The following is a 14660-nucleotide window of genomic DNA, read 5'->3' as shown; positions in this document are numbered from 1 at the left end:
GTGGCCCAACTGAGCTTCCCCGGTTTCCCATTCATCCAGCTGCCCTACTTGATTGATGGGACTCACAAGATCACCCAGAGCAACGCCATCCTGCGCTACATTGCCCGCAAGCACAACCTGTGTGAGTGTGGTTTGTTGCAGGGTGTGGGGGAAGTGGCCTCCTCCTTGGCTGGATTGGGGTACGATGCTCAGAGTGAGTGTGTTTTGTGGGTGGCAGGTGGGGAGACAGAAGAGGAGAAGATTCGTGTGGACATTTTGGAGAACCAGGCTATGGACGTCTCCAATCAGCTGGCCAGAGTCTGTTACAGCCCTGATTTTGTGAGTCCCTCCCTGGTCTGGGCCAGAAGCCAGGCTTCTTGTATTCCCATCTACTCTGGTCCTATTCACAATTTGAACTCCTCACTGCTATTGGTTCTCTGAGGGTTCCCTGTACTGTAGCAGAGTGACTGACATATCATTAAACTCTATAAAGTAAAAACTTGAAATCAGTCCCCACCAATCATAGGAAGTCCGTACATCCCAAGCTAGAAATTTAGTTCCTAGACAATAAAGTCATGCATTCAGAATTCCCTTCACCTCTGACCCCTGACCTCTGCCACGGGTCATCTAACCCAGCTGGTTCACTCCATCTGCCTGTTTGGGGAGTATGCCGACCCACACTATCGGGTAAAGAAGTACGTAGTGGAGAAGTAATAGCACCCTCCTCTGTGGAATTCCATGCTATTCTTTTCCTAGTGCTTCTCCTTGACATGCGCAGGGATGAATGCATTTTCCTAATAGGCAGCTCAGTGGTGGCCAGAGGGCCTTTGTTCGTCTGTCTCCTTCCACTCAGCCTCTCAAAATCTCATCTCTCCAGAAACTACTCAATGTCCATTGTATTATTCTGCCACTCCACTAGGAGGAACTTTCAACTTCTTTCTCTGAGCTCCTTTAGTTCTTTGCATCCTTGATTCTGCTCGTGTCTGGGTCCAGAGCCTGCCAGATGCTCAGGTGCTCCTGGGCTGACCCAGAGGAGTGCGGTTGGGAGGTCACTGGGGACAGATTCAGGGATAGTGTTGCGTTCCTCTCTGCCTTCCCATCGCCACAAAAGCCTCCAGCTACCCATCTGGAGTCTAATAAATGCTGGTATGTCCAACTGAAGCCAGTTCCAGCTGTGGGGAAGATGGCTGCTTGCTCGTGGCCAGCTGGGGCCATACGCAGAACTGGGGAGGCCGCATCTGTGCAGAGAGCTTGTGTCTGACGGTGGTGACAGCTGTTTTCTGCCTCAGGAGAAACTGAAGCCAGAATACTTGGAGGGACTTCCTACAATGATGCAGCACTTCTCACAGTTCCTGGGGAAGAGGCCATGGTTTGTTGGAGACAAGGTAATGGGGGCATGTGATGGGGACACTAGAGCTTTGTCATACATCCTATGTTACGGAGATTCCAGCCCACACATTCTTGGCCTTCTGCAGATCACCTTTGTAGATTTCCTCGCCTATGATGTCCTTGACCTCCACCGTATATTTGAGCCCAAGTGCTTGGACGCCTTCCCAAACCTGAAGGACTTCATCTCCCGATTTGAGGTGATGCCCCCATCCTCCTTTCTCTTTGATGCCCCTTGTTCCGTTACCTCCTTTGAGATGCTTTCCCAGTCCTGGAGCTACACAAAAAATAACTTGCATTTATTGAGTGCTGGCTTTGTGCCAGGAACCGTGCCCAGCACATTATACCTATTGTGTGGATTGTGAACTTTACAACATTCCTATAGGGTGACAGAATTATCTTGCCCATTTTAGAAATAAGGAAACTGAGAATGAGACGGTCAGGCCTTTGCTCAGGGTCCCAGAGCCAGTGGAGACTGTGCTGGGCTCCCTGTGAGCCTCTGGATCTATGGGCGGCAGTCAGGGCTCTCCCTTTTGTGACAAAAGGAAAAATCCTCAGGCCTCATCCAGCCTGGGTTTCACAACCCAGGACACTTTGGAAGAGGCAGAGAACTTTAGGAGCATGGATGCAGCTGGCAATAGTAGGACGGACACACCGTGGCATTGATGTCGAGTACGAAACCCACAGGCAGTATTCATAGCTACCCCCAGAAGCTATGCACGATCGGACCCCCATGTGGAAAATCCTGAGAGCCAGAGCTGTGGCTGGAGCTGGATTAGGCTATATATGTGGGTGCCCCGTTGAAGGAGTGTGTGTGTTGAAGTGCTGTGTGCTGGGGCAGTGTCCTTCCTTATCTTTCTTCCTCTCTTTTTTCCCTGCAATGTTCCAACTGTTCCCCCTGTGAGATGAGTAGCACACTGATTTTACTCCTATTCACCGACCTTCTCCTCTGCATGAGGCAGGGTGTGAGGCAGAGTGGGAGATGCATAGATGACCGCCCCATCCTGGAAGTGAGTGCAGTGAGAGGCCTGCAGTGCAGGCAGAGCAGCCTGTGAGGTGTGTGTGGCACCACCTGGGTAACGGGGCCAGGGCCTGCCCCCACTCATGGGGAACCGTCTCACCCGTGCTGAACTTGTTTGAGAGCAGCAAATCCTACTTTAGTACAGATTTGGGAATTTGAGGCATTAGTCCAACAAGTTTTTCAGCCTAGAATTTGTTTTCCTTTCCCACTCCCCATCAAGAGATCTGGTTACTCAGCTAGTTCCCATCAGCTCTGGCTCTGGTCCCGGCTGAGTGGCCTTGGGGTTATGTAAGAGGTGGTGGGAGGGGAGGAGAGCTGAGGGCTGCAGCATAGGGTCCACCTGGGCATGGCCCTTTGGGAATAGGCAGCCCTGGCTCTGAATCCTTAGAAATTACACGGCCATTTGATCCTGGGAAGATCGTGCAGAGCACACCTGAGTGTCATACAGCCTGGTCTGTGGTAGTGGGGTTGGAGATGAGGTGGGTTAGGGCACAGTGGTATTTAGCTCAGGTACCAGGTGGGGAGGTTTAGACTTTCTGCTTTACAAGGAATGATTAGAGCCTGGTCTGACCTTTCTTTTGCTAGCCCAATGCACCTTGTCCACTTTCATCCAGGTTTTGCTGGCTCCTTGGGTGAGATCTGGGCCCTCTTCCAGGCTGCACGGACATTTTCAGATGTCCCCTCTGTGTGTGCAAACCTAGGCAAGCCAGGAACCTCCCCGTGAAACAGGAGAATGTTGTGCAGTCAGAGAGCAAGAGGACCTCCTGAGGGATTTGGGGGAGGATGCGAATTTGGCAGAAAGATGCCAGAACTGGAGAGAGACAGAACCAGGCTACATTGCAGCTCTGTCCCCCTTACTAGCTATTTGAGTATGAGGTAGTTGCTGAACTTCTGTTTCCCACATGAGAAATGGTGATAATAGATTCAGCCTTGCAGAATAGTCAAGTGGATTTTCGAAGCTTATGTTGTAATTTCTCTTGGATATAGACCACCCAGCACAGTGTAGAATCTTCATAAGTGGTAGCTGTTATTATGGTATGACATTATTTCAAGGAAATTGGAAGAGTTAACTCTGCAGATCTGGGGACCATAAGAGGCTATGTGATGCCTCAGCACTGGAGCCCATGTGGAAAGGCTGTGGCCAGGGCCCTGACCTGCTGTGTCTGCAGTGGGGTTACCCCAGCCCTCATGGGTAGCTGACCTTGAGCTCTGGCCTTATTTTCTCCCATCTCAGGGCTTGGAGAAGATCTGTGCCTACATGAAGTCCAGCCGCTTCCTCCCCAAACCTCTGTACACAAGGGTGGCTGTCTGGGGCAACAAGTAATGCCTTGAAGGCCAGGAGGTGGGAATGAGGAGCCCATACTCAGCCCTCTGCCCAGGCTGTGGAGTGCACTGGACTCTGCATCCCAGCACCTGGCTCCTCGTCCTTTTCTCCTGTTTATTCCCATCTTTACCCCCAAGACTTTATTGGGCTTCCTCACTTCCCCTAAACCCCTGTCCCATGCAGGCGCTTTAAAGCCTCAGTTACCCACTTTCCTTCACGAACATCCCCCTCCCAACATGACCCTTCACTGCACTAAAGCCAGCCTGACCTTCCTTCCTGTTAGTGGTTGCGTCTGCTTTGAGGGGCCTGCCTGGCCCCTCACCTGTGGAGCTCAGCCCCGAGCTGTCCCCGTGCTGCATGAAAGAGCAGCATTGACTGGTTTACAGGCCTTGCTCCTGCAGCATGGCCCCTGCCTTAGGCCTACCTGATCAAAATAAAGCCTCAACCACATTTGCTATATATAGTCTTGTCTTATTTGCTCCTGGCTGCCCAGACCGTGTCTGTCACTGCTCCTTCCGAGGGACTGGCTGGTGACCCTGGCAGTAGCTGGGTTTGTAGAGATTATGATGGGCTTAGTAAGGTGTTTCCAACATTTTTTTTTTTTTTTTTTTTTTGAAACAGGGCCTCCTGCTTTCAAAAGTGAAGGGCACTGGTGGGATCATAGCTTACTGCAGCGTCCAGTCCTGGGCTCAAGCAATCCTCCCACTTCAGCCTCCCAAATGGCTGAGACTACAGGTGTACCACCATACCTGGCCGTATTTTAAAAATTTTTGTAGAGATGGTGTCTCTTTATGTTTCCCAGGTTGGTCTGGAACTCCTGAACTCAAGCAGTCCTCTTACCTTTGCATCCCAAAATGCTGGGATTGCAGGTGTGAGCCACCACGCCTGGCCCTGTTTCCAACTTCTTGATCCCTTTTCTGAGCGCATTACAGCAGAAAGCCACATAAAGTGCTCTATAGAAAGGATGCCTCTTTCTGGGCCTAGATCTTCATTTATTTATATTCAGTATTATTCAGTGCTTTCCATGGTTAGGCAGAACTAGTCTCAGTGAGTAAGTCTTAGATGCCCAGAGGTGGTGGAATTCCCATCACAGAGAACAAGGATCCTTCTGTCTTCCACACTGACTCCATCACAGCTCTTAGATCTCTAGGACCCAAGCTCTACAGTGAGCTGCTCCACCGGAAGGTTCTCCCAGCTCAGCAGTTCCCAAGCTATGTTACCACGAATAGTTGTTAATTTTTTGGGTCAGGAATTCAGGTAATGCTCAGCAGGGAGAACTTACTACAAATCAACAATGGTCTCTTCTCCAAAAACTGTATATCCAAAAATACAACCCATTAAAAGATGACTGAAAACTTGAACAGGCATTTCCCAAAAATGAATATCCAAATGGCCAATAAGCTCATGTGAAGAAGCTCAACATCATTAGACAACAGAAAGTTAAAAACCCGTAGATCCTACTGTATCCCCACTAGAATGGCTGACATTGAAAGGACTGACAATTGTCGGTGATTTATGGAGTAACTGGAACTGTCCTGCCTTGCTGGTGGGAGAGCCACTTTGGAATACTGGCAGTGTCAACTAGAGCTAAATATGCATCTACCCAGGACCCGGAAGTCCCACCCTACAGGAATGAGTCCTAATGGATTCCAAGAGCCAGGTATAATGATGCCAAAAGTAACTTTATTTTAAATAGCCAATAACTAAAAACAATCCAAATTCCCTGAATAGAAGAATGAGCAAATGAACTGTGGTTTGTTAACATAATTCCATCATTCGTATAATGGAATACTTACTCCGCTATAACGAAAGTAAATGTGCTAACGCTATGTGCAAAAACATGGATGGGCCTCACAAGCGTGTTGAGTAAAAGGATCCAGACAGGAGAAAGGACACACGATCTCACTCCACTTACACGAAAATCAGGAGAGGGAAATGAGTCCATGGTATCACAGGTCAGGTGACTGGTGACCCTGGTGAGAACTGGAAGGTTGCCTATTGAAGGCGCCTGGTGGAGTGCTGTAAGTTTTCTCTCTTTATCTGGGAGGTGATTCCAGAAGAGTATACAAGTGGAAATGCCCACAGGGTAGCACACTTAAGGCCTGTGCACTGTATGTACATTACAGTTCTGTGAAAAGCATCCACATATGTCTTACATTATTTGTGTGCTTGTGTGTGTTTGCTTTCCCGCATAAGATATCAATGTCATGAGGGCATGTGTTTTTGTGTCTTCTTGTTCACTGATGTTACAGGTGTTTGCATATCACTTAGGACAGTCCCTGAGCGTAGTAGCTTCTCACTAAATAGTTATAAACAAATTATACGCTCATCGTAGTGTGTCACTTCAAATTCTCTTAGGTTTGTATTCATGCCTACTTCTTTGGATAGGTGAGATTGATGTGCATACACATTCTTAGGTTCTACAGTTTTTTTCTCTTTAACATTTTACTTAAGAATCTGTACATGTTGGCAGTCTATATGCATGCCTATTTCTAACATTTAATGACTATCATTACTTCTTGTGGATAAATTATAGTTTGCCTAGTCATTCTTACCCTATTGGGCATGTGGATTTTTCTAATTTATTTCTTTTTATAACAGGGTGATCATGTTTAAACTAATTCCTTCTCTGGTTTTTGGTTACTTTATTTGAGTTGGTCCCCCAAGGCAATTATGACAAGGCAAAGGGTGAGGATGGTGTTACGGTATTATCCTAGATAAATTGCTCTCCAGAGAGAATAACTTTTTTTTTTTTTTTTTTTTGGATATGGAGTCTTGCTCTGTCACCCAGGCTGGAGTGCAGTGGTGTGATGTCAGCTTACTGCAACCTCTGCCTCCTGGGTTCCAGCAATTCTTCTGCCTCTGCCTCCTGAGTAGCTGGGATTACAGGTGCGCACCACCACCCCCAGCTGATTTTTGTATTTTTAGTAGAGATGGGGTTTCACCATATTGGCCAGGCTGGTCTCGAACTCCTGACCTCAGGTGATCTGCCTGCCTTGGCCTCCCAAAGTGCTAGGATTACAGGCGTGAGCCACCGTGCCCGGCCCAGAGAGAATAACTTAATTCATGGTGCCATCTGCAAGGCACATGGATCTTTCTGCACTACCTTAGGTACTTGAGGGATCGCAGTTTCATCCTATGATATTTTTAAAGATTTATAAGAATACCTTCAAGTTTTCTACCTTCACCTTTTTTGTTTATTGTGTGTGCATGTTTCTGCCAATGAATCACAGTCTATGAATCTACCTGTCCTTGAATCTCCTGTATAAAACTCTCTGTTTACCCATTCTCTACCTGTGGCTTAGTCAATTCCTGGAGAAAGGTTAAAGAATGATCTTGTGGCAGTCAAGGCTTTTCTCCGATAGGCACAATGTAATTAATTGTGATTCTGTTCTAGGTTTCCTGTGGCATAATGTGATGGTTAATTTTCTGCATCAACCTGACTGAGCTAAGGGATGCTCACATGGCTGGTAAAATTATTGTATTTGTGAGGGTATTTCCAGAAGAGATTCACCTTTGAATGAGAAGACTGAGCAAAGATTTCCTTCAGCAATGAAGGGGGGCATCCACTAAACTGTCAGGGCCCAGAGAGAAGAAAAAGACAGAGGAAGGGTGAATTTGATCTTTCTGACTGGGACATCCATCTCCGCCTATCCTGGGACATCCATACTCCTGGTTCTCTGGCCTTCAGACTTCATCAGGGACTAACAGCATCTCCTCCCACCCCCACCTTTGTTCTGAGGCCTTTAGACTCTGAATGATAGCACTGGCTTTCCCGCTTCTCTATCCTGCAGTTGGCAGATCGTGGGACTTCTCCAGTCCAAAACTGTGTGAGCCAATTCCCATAACAGATAGATACATTTATAAATAAACACTCACTTTTCCTACAGGCTTATCTTAGTCGCGTCACTTCAAATTTTGAAGAACCCTTACTAGTACACATAGCAAACAACAACAACAACAAATAAACAACAACAAAAAAACACAAGTGGGTCACCATCATCAATGAGTAAGTTTAAAAAATCAAACAAGATAAAACGCTACAGCATATCTATTACCTGTGGGCTGCTTCTATATGGAAAGCACTGTCTGCGATGCCTTGCAATAAACTCCAAGGAGATTTTTGAGGGAAGGTATCCTCTTTTCTCCTGGTAAATTTCCCTGTTGATCATTATTTTAAAGGCTCCAAAGATCAAAACATCTGCTTGCACAATTTGCCGATTCATTTTGGGTGAGGGTCTCTGGCAGGCTTGGAAGGGTGGGTGAATAGTGGGAAGGGGGCTGCCTCTGTGGTTACTAGCATCACTCATATCTATGTCTGTGGCAGTCATCAGGTGCTTATTATATATTCAACTTTTGGCCACCCCTATGGGGGTGTTAAATGCAGGGAGAGTCCAGTCAGGTCATTGCAAATTGGCAGTGACTTTTGAGACCTTTCTACGCACAATAGTCAGGTAGATACCTTCTTTTTAAATTTGACTTTTTTTTTCCTTTTTTTTTTTTTTTTTTTTGAGACAGGGTCTCACTCTGTCACCCAGGCTGCAGTGCAGTGGTGTGATCACGGCTCATTGCAGCCTCAACTTCTCAGGCTCCAGTGATCCTCCCGCCTCAGCTTCTCAAGTAGCTGGCACCACAGGCAAGGGCCACCATGGCCAGCTAATTTTCGTGTATTTGGTAGACAGTGTTTCAGCATGCTTCCCAGGCTGGGTGGATACCTTCCAAAAATAAGTTCAGTTCATCCTGCCTAGCCTTACCCCAGCAGCTCTGGAATAATGTGCTCAGACCTGCAGAGGGAGGCCTGCAGGCTGACTGGCAGAAAGAGTCCCACACTCCCTACCGTGTACCCTGGAAGACCAGGCTGCCCAGCCTGTCCGCCTGGTAGACCGTTTCCCTGCCCAGTTCTCCTCTCATTCCTGACGTGCAGCTTGATGCCTGCAGGGACTGCACTGGCTGAGATTATCTTAAGGTGCTCCCTTCTGCCACCTGGTGTTCAGGGAAGTGGGTCCTCTGGTCTCCTTCCTGACACCAGAATTTTGAGGGCCTTGTTTCTCCCACTGCAACTTTTGACCCATTCCTGGGTTCCTTCCTTCCTTCCCTCCCTCCCTCCCTTTTCTCTCTCTCTCTCTTTCTTTCTTGACAGAGTCTCACTCTGTTGCCCGGGCTGGAGTGCAGTGGTGCCACCTCAGTTCACTGCAACCTCCGCCTCCCTGGTTCAACCGATTCTCCTGCCTCAGCCTCCTGAGTAGCTGGGATTACAGGCACCCGCCACCAGGTCTGGCTAATTTTTTGTATTTTTAGTAGAGTCGGGGTTTCACCACGTTGGCCGGGTTTTAGATGAGGGTTTCTTCACCTCAGCAGTACTGTCATTTTGGAGGGCAGAATTCTTTGTTGTGGTGCACTGTCCTGAGCTTCGCAGGGTGTTCAGCATCCTAACCAAACTCTACCCACTAGATGCCATGGGCGTTTCCCAGTGGTGACAATTAACAAAGTCTCCAGACAGACCTACATGTCCCCTGAGGGGCAAAGTTACCTCCACTTGAAGACCAGTGATGTGCTGGATGGAGACTAGTATTAAAATAATAATAGAAATCATAATGTAACTCATGTACTTAAGGTAAGTAGTTTTTAATGGAACATTTATTTCAGTTAATAATATTTGTATATGTCTGCCCTGGTAGTTTGTTTTTTTTTTTAGCTTTTTATTTTGATTTAATATCAGAGTTTGAAAAATTTGCAAAAGGAATTAATACAAAGACCTCTGATTCCCCCAGATTCTAACGTTTCCACATGGGCTTTCTCCTCCCTCCCCCTGAGTCTCCCAGCCCCTGCTCCCCACCTTTCTCTCTCCCCACCCAGCAAGCTCCCTAGGAGCACAGCACCACTTATGACAAAAACATCATTTTCTTTGCTCTGAGGCGGCATTCCTGACCTTTGGATTTAGCCCGATAAGTGACAGTTACAATCATCCTTGCCTGTGTTGTCCTTTCCATGTTAGGTCTGTCACGCCCGCCATGTGTGTCTGCAGTTTATAACAATCTATATCATATATGCCTTTTGAAAAGTTTTGAAAACTTATCCAGTGAATCCCTGAGCACCAAATGTTCTTTTGTGTTATTTTTCTTTATTAGGCTATTACTTTATTCAGAATCTCTCTCTTTTTTAGAGAGAGCCTTTCTTTCCTGTCTAACCGAGAGTGCAGCGGCGCAATCATAGCTCAGTTCAGCCTCAAACCCCTGGGCTCAAACAGTTCTCCGCCTACCACCGCCCCCGCCGGGCTTCTGGGCACGTGAGCTCTCTCCTGGAACCCCTGGGGCTGGGAGGTGGGAGGGGATCCTATTCCTTCCAGCACCGGGAGCGCGCTTCGGGTCTCCGGATTGGCGCGTTTCGGGGGCAGGGCGGGCCGAGGGGCGGGGTCGCAGCAAGGCTCCCCCTTTACCCACTCTGGGCCTCTCACAAAGTCTGAGCCGCGCCCCGCCGAAGCCTGTCTGCAGAATCCGTAGCAGCCAGCACCATGCCCATGACACTGGGGTACTGGAACATCCGCGGGGTGAGCGAGGGTCCGCTGGGCGGTGTGACGGGGGGCGCGGGGGTGGGGAAGTGTGGAGCAGCTGCGGGACGGGCTCTAGGGAAGGTACCTTTTCAGCGCTGCCCCTCACAGGAGGGCCTGTGCTTACCGCTTGTGTGCGTGTGGCGGGGCCGGGGTGAGGGCGGGGTGGGGGGAGGTGTGAGGCAGGAAGGAGAGGAGGCGATGGGTACGTGCAGTGTAAACTGGGGGCTCCCCTTGTGCAGAGAAGTCACCAAGTCAGGGACCCTCAATCTCTGACCCGAGCTGCGGGCCATCTCTCCCAGCTGGCCCACTCCATCCGCCTGCTCCTGGAATACACAGGCTCAAGTTACGAGGAAAAGAAGTACACAATGGGGGATGGTAATGGCACCCTCGTGTCTGGGCCCCGCCCACTCACACTAGGCTGGCACCGAGCAACCGATGGTGGCCACCTGTGGCTGACTCTGCAGGCCTCTCCTGCTGGAGCTGCAGGCTGTCCCTTCCCTGAGCCCCGGTGAGGGAGCCCTCTGGCCTTGCAAGGCAGAATGCTGGGGCGGGATGCTGGGCCCCCTCCCCTGTCTGGGTAATTGGGTTGGATGTCCGTCAGGGCTTGCCTAAACCCTGGAAGCCTTAGCCTTGTGGGGTCCAGAGCCCTCACCGGGATTCTTTCTCTCTGAACCCTGGAATGTGGTACTGAGTGGTCAGATTCTAGATCCACCTGTCTCAGGGGTCTTGCCACTGGCTCCCTGGGAGGGTCCCGGGGAAGGAGGGCTGGGCTCTGGGGAGGTTTGTTTTCACTTCATCTTCCCCACCACAGCTCCTGACTATGACAGAAGCCAGTGGCTGAATGAAAAATTCAAGCTGGGCCTGGACTTTCCCAATGTAGGTGCAGGGGAAGGGGCGGTTTTGGGGGAAAGTGCAACGTGTCTCTGACCGCATCTCCTCTCCCCAGCTTAGAGGGGTTAGGATCAGGAGTCTTCTGCCCAATTCCTGTCACTCCTGGCTGTCTACACAGCCCTTCCATGATGTTCTGTATCCAAGCTCATTCGTTCATGTGACAGTATTCTTATTTCAGGCCTGCCATGAGCAGGCACAGTGAGTGCCCGGTCTCCTCTCTGCCCTTGCTTATGGGAAGGGGATGCTGGGGAGCCTGGTGGCCCGACTGAGCTTCCCCGGTTTCCCGTTCATCCAGCTGCCCTACTTGATTGATGGGACTCACAAGATCACCCAGAGCAACGCCATCATGCGCTACATTGCCCGCAAGCACAACCTGTGTGAGTGTGGTTTGCTGCAGTGTGTGGGGGGAAGGTGGTCTCATCCTGGCCTTGGCTGGGCTGTGATGCTGAGAGTGAGTCTATGTTTTGTGGGTGGTAGGTGGGGAGACCGAAAAGGAGAAGATTTGGGAAGACATTTTGGAGAACCAGCTTATGGACAACCGCATGCAGCTGGCCAGACTCTGCTATGACCCAGATTTTGTGAGTCCTGCACCCCACTCCCAGTCACCCCTTTCCCTGCAGAGTTTTGATCGGGAGCCAAGACTCTGGTCCTGCCATTTACATGGGTCCTGTTTTCCATTTGAACTCTTTAGTGCTACTCATCCTTCAAGCTATTTCCTATACTGCCACCAGAGTGACCCTCAAACCCCAAAGTCATGTCAAATAAAACCTCTAAATCAATTCCCCACCAATCTACTTACAGAATCCTGACTCTCCAGGTATGAATTCACTCTCTAGACAGTAATGGTTACTTCCAGAGTCCCCTCCATCGCTGACCCATGACCTCTTTCCAGATTCTCTCTGTCAGTGGTTTGGGCCATCTCTCCCACTGGTTTATATCATCTGCCTGCTTTGGAATACACAAACTATGAGGAAAACAAGTGCAAAACAAAGGAATCTAATGGCACCTGCAATTTTGGCGTCTTCTGAGTGCTCTCTTGACATACACTGAGATCAGCGAATTTTCCTAACAGGCAGCTTAGGGGCAGCCAGAGGCTCTTTTCTCCCCTCCTTACTTCTACTCATCCTCTGAATATCTCCTCATCTTTCCAGAAACCACTCAATGGCAATTGTATTCTTCTGCTGCGCCACTAGGAGGAACTTTCTACTTCTTTCTCTGAGCTCCTTTAGTTCTTTGCATCCTTGATTCTGCTCATATCTGGGTCCAGAGCCTGCCAGGTGCTCAGGTGCTCCTGGGGCTGACCCAGAGGTTGTTGGGAGGTCAGTGGGGACAGATTTAGGGACAGTGTCACATTCCGCTCTGCCATCCCATCACCTCAGGAAGACTCCAGCTACCCAGTCAGAGTCTAATAAATGCTGATGCATCCAATCGAAGCCTGGGCACTGCCCCAGTTCCAGCTGTGGGGGAGATGGCTGCTTGCCCGTGGCCAGCTGGGGCCATGCACAAACCTGGGAGGCTGCATCTGTGCAGGGAGCTTATGTCTGAGGGTGGTGACAGCTGTTTTCTGCCTCAGGAGAAACTGAAGCCAGAATACCTGGAGGGACTCCCTGAAATGCTGAAGCTCTATTCACAGTTTCTGGGGAAGCAGCCATGGTTTCTTGGGGACAAGGTAATGGGGGTGTGTGATGGGGACACTACAGATTTGTCATACTTCCTATAAAATGGAGGTTTCAGCCCACACATCCTTGGCCTTATCCAGATCACCTTTGTGGATTTCATCGCTTATGATGTCCTTGAGAGAAACCAAGTATTTGAGCCCAGCTGCCTGGACGCCTTCCCAAACCTGAAGGACTTCATCTCCCGATTTGAGGTGATGCCCCCATCCTCCTTTCTCTTTATGTCCCTTATTCCTTTCCCTCCTTTGTGATGCTTTCCCAGTCCTGAAGCTACACAAAGAATAACTCGCATTTATGGCCATGCGCGGTGGCTCACGCCTGTAATCTCAGCACTTTGGAGGCTAAGGCGGGCAGATCACCTGTGGTCAGTAGTTTGAGACTGGCCTGCCCAAATGGTGAAACCCCATCTTTACTCAAAAAAAAAAAAAAAAAAAATACAAAAATTAGCCGGGTGTGGTGGTGAGTGCCTGTAATCCCAGTTACTCAGGAGGCTGAGGCAGGAGAATCACTTAAACCCAGGCGGTGGAAGGTGCAGTGAGCCAAGATTGCACCACTGCACTCCAGCCTGGATGACAGAGTGAGACTTCATTTCAAGGGAAAAAAAAAAAAAAAGAATAACTTGCATTTATTGAGTGCTGGCTTCATGCCACGAACTGTGCCCAGAACATTGTACCTATTGTGTGGAATTTGAAATTTATAACACTCCTACAGGGTGGTAGAATCATCTCCCCCATTTTAGAGATAAGGAAACTGAGAATGAGAGAATCAGTCCTTCCTCAGGGTCTCAGAGCCAGTGGAGACCGTGCTGGGCTCCCTGTGAGCCTCTGGATCTATCGGCAGCAGTCAGGGCTCTCCCTTTTGTGACAAAAGAAAAAGCCTCAGGTCTTGTCCAGCCTGGGTTTCACAGCCCAGGACATTTTGGAAGAGGCAGAGCACTTCAGGACCACGGATGCAGCTGGCAATAGTAGGACTGACACATAGTAGCACTGATGTTGAATAACTAAACCCACAGGCAGTATTTGTAGCTACCTCCAGAAGCTTTGCACAATCAAACCCCCATGTGGGGAATCCTGAGAGCCAGAACTGTGGCTGGAGCTGGATTAGGGTACATATGTGGGTGTCCCTGTTGAAGGAGCTTATGCTGAAATGCCTTGTGCTGGGGCACTTTCCTTCTTTACCTCTCTTCCTCTTTTTTTTTTTGGAGACGGAATCTTGCTCTGTCGCCCAGGGGAGTGATCTTGGCTCACTGCAACCTCCGTCTCCTGGGTTCAAGTGATTCTCCTGCCTCAGCCTCTTGAGTAGCTGGGATTACAGGTGTGTGCTACCACGTCCAGCTAATTTTTGTATTTTTAGTAGAGATGGGGTTTTGCCATGTTGGCCAGGCTCGTCTCGAACTCCTGACCTCAGGTGATCCACCTGCCTCAGCCTCCGTAAGTGCTGAGATTACAGGCATGAGCCACCGCGCCTGGCCTCTTCCTCTCTTTTTTCCATCCAGTGTTCCACGTGTTCCTCCTGTGAGATGAATAGCACGCTGATCTTACTCCTATTCACTGACCTTCTCTGCATGAGGCAGGGTGTGAGGCACAGTGGGAGATGCATAGATGACTGACCCATCCTGAAAATGAGTACAATGACAGGCCTGCAGGCAGAGCAGCCTGTGAGGTGTGTGCTGAACTTGTTTGAGAGCAGCAAATCCTACATTACTACAGATTTGGGAATTTGAGGCATTAGTCCATCAGGCTTCTCAGCCTTGAATCTGTTTCCCTTTTCCACTCCCCATCAAGAGATCTGCTTGCTCAGCTAGTTCCCATCAGCTCTGGTTCTGTGGTTCTG

At 49.3% G+C, this 14660-nt stretch overlaps 2 protein-coding genes across 6 annotated transcripts in view; both read left to right on the top strand.

Annotated features, from left to right (window-relative positions):
• Nucleotides 1-8133, top strand: part of LOC111556007 (glutathione S-transferase Mu 1) — a 9717-nt gene extending 1584 nt beyond the window's left edge. The window contains exons 2-6 of one of the 4 annotated variants that reach the window (XM_026456723.2): nt 40-121; nt 218-318; nt 1269-1364; nt 1455-1565; nt 7108-8133. In XM_026456723.2, coding sequence (XP_026312508.1) covers nt 40-121; nt 218-318; nt 1269-1364; nt 1455-1565; nt 7108-7128 — 411 coding nt within the window. In that variant the 3' untranslated portion in view covers nt 7129-8133. The other 3 variants (XM_026456722.1, XM_026456720.1, XM_026456721.1) reach the window with 3 other exon arrangements.
• Nucleotides 8134-10083: 1950 nt separating this feature from the next.
• On the top strand, nt 10084-13126 carry LOC116418391 (glutathione S-transferase Mu 2). Of its 2 annotated transcripts, none has more exons than XM_023232571.3 (7): nt 10084-10257; nt 10500-10635; nt 11072-11136; nt 11447-11528; nt 11629-11729; nt 12725-12820; nt 12911-13126. In XM_023232571.3, the coding sequence occupies exons 1-7, from the start codon at nt 10222-10224 to the stop codon at nt 13076-13078; spliced, it is 684 nt and encodes a 227-aa protein (XP_023088339.1). In that variant the 5' UTR covers nt 10084-10221; the 3' UTR covers nt 13079-13126. The 2 variants fall into 2 exon arrangements, with proteins under 2 accessions (XP_023088339.1, XP_023088340.1); XM_023232572.2 differs by having other exon boundaries at nt 10094-10257; nt 10560-10635; nt 12911-13114.
• The last annotated feature ends 1534 nt before the right edge of the window (nt 13127-14660 follow it).

The sequence above is a fragment of the Piliocolobus tephrosceles genome, chromosome 1, assembly GCF_002776525.5.
Source record: "Piliocolobus tephrosceles isolate RC106 chromosome 1, ASM277652v3, whole genome shotgun sequence".
Taxonomy (NCBI): Eukaryota; Metazoa; Chordata; class Mammalia; order Primates; family Cercopithecidae; genus Piliocolobus; species Piliocolobus tephrosceles.
This window is presented reverse-complemented; position numbering and strand designations above follow the sequence as displayed.

What these genes read in the sequence shown, in the direction of transcription:
- LOC116418391 (XM_023232571.3), top strand. Translation starts at nt 10,222, where the DNA reads ATGCCCATGACACTGGGGTACTGGAACATCCGCGGG. An exon ending in GGTACTGGAACATCCGCGGG is followed by an intron (nt 10,258 to 10,499) that starts GTGAGCGAGGGT and finishes CCCCTTGTGCAG; the next exon opens with AGAAGTCACCAAGTCAGGGA. An exon ending in TGCCCGCAAGCACAACCTGT is followed by an intron (nt 11,529 to 11,628) that starts GTGAGTGTGGTT and finishes TGTGGGTGGTAG; the next exon opens with GTGGGGAGACCGAAAAGGAG.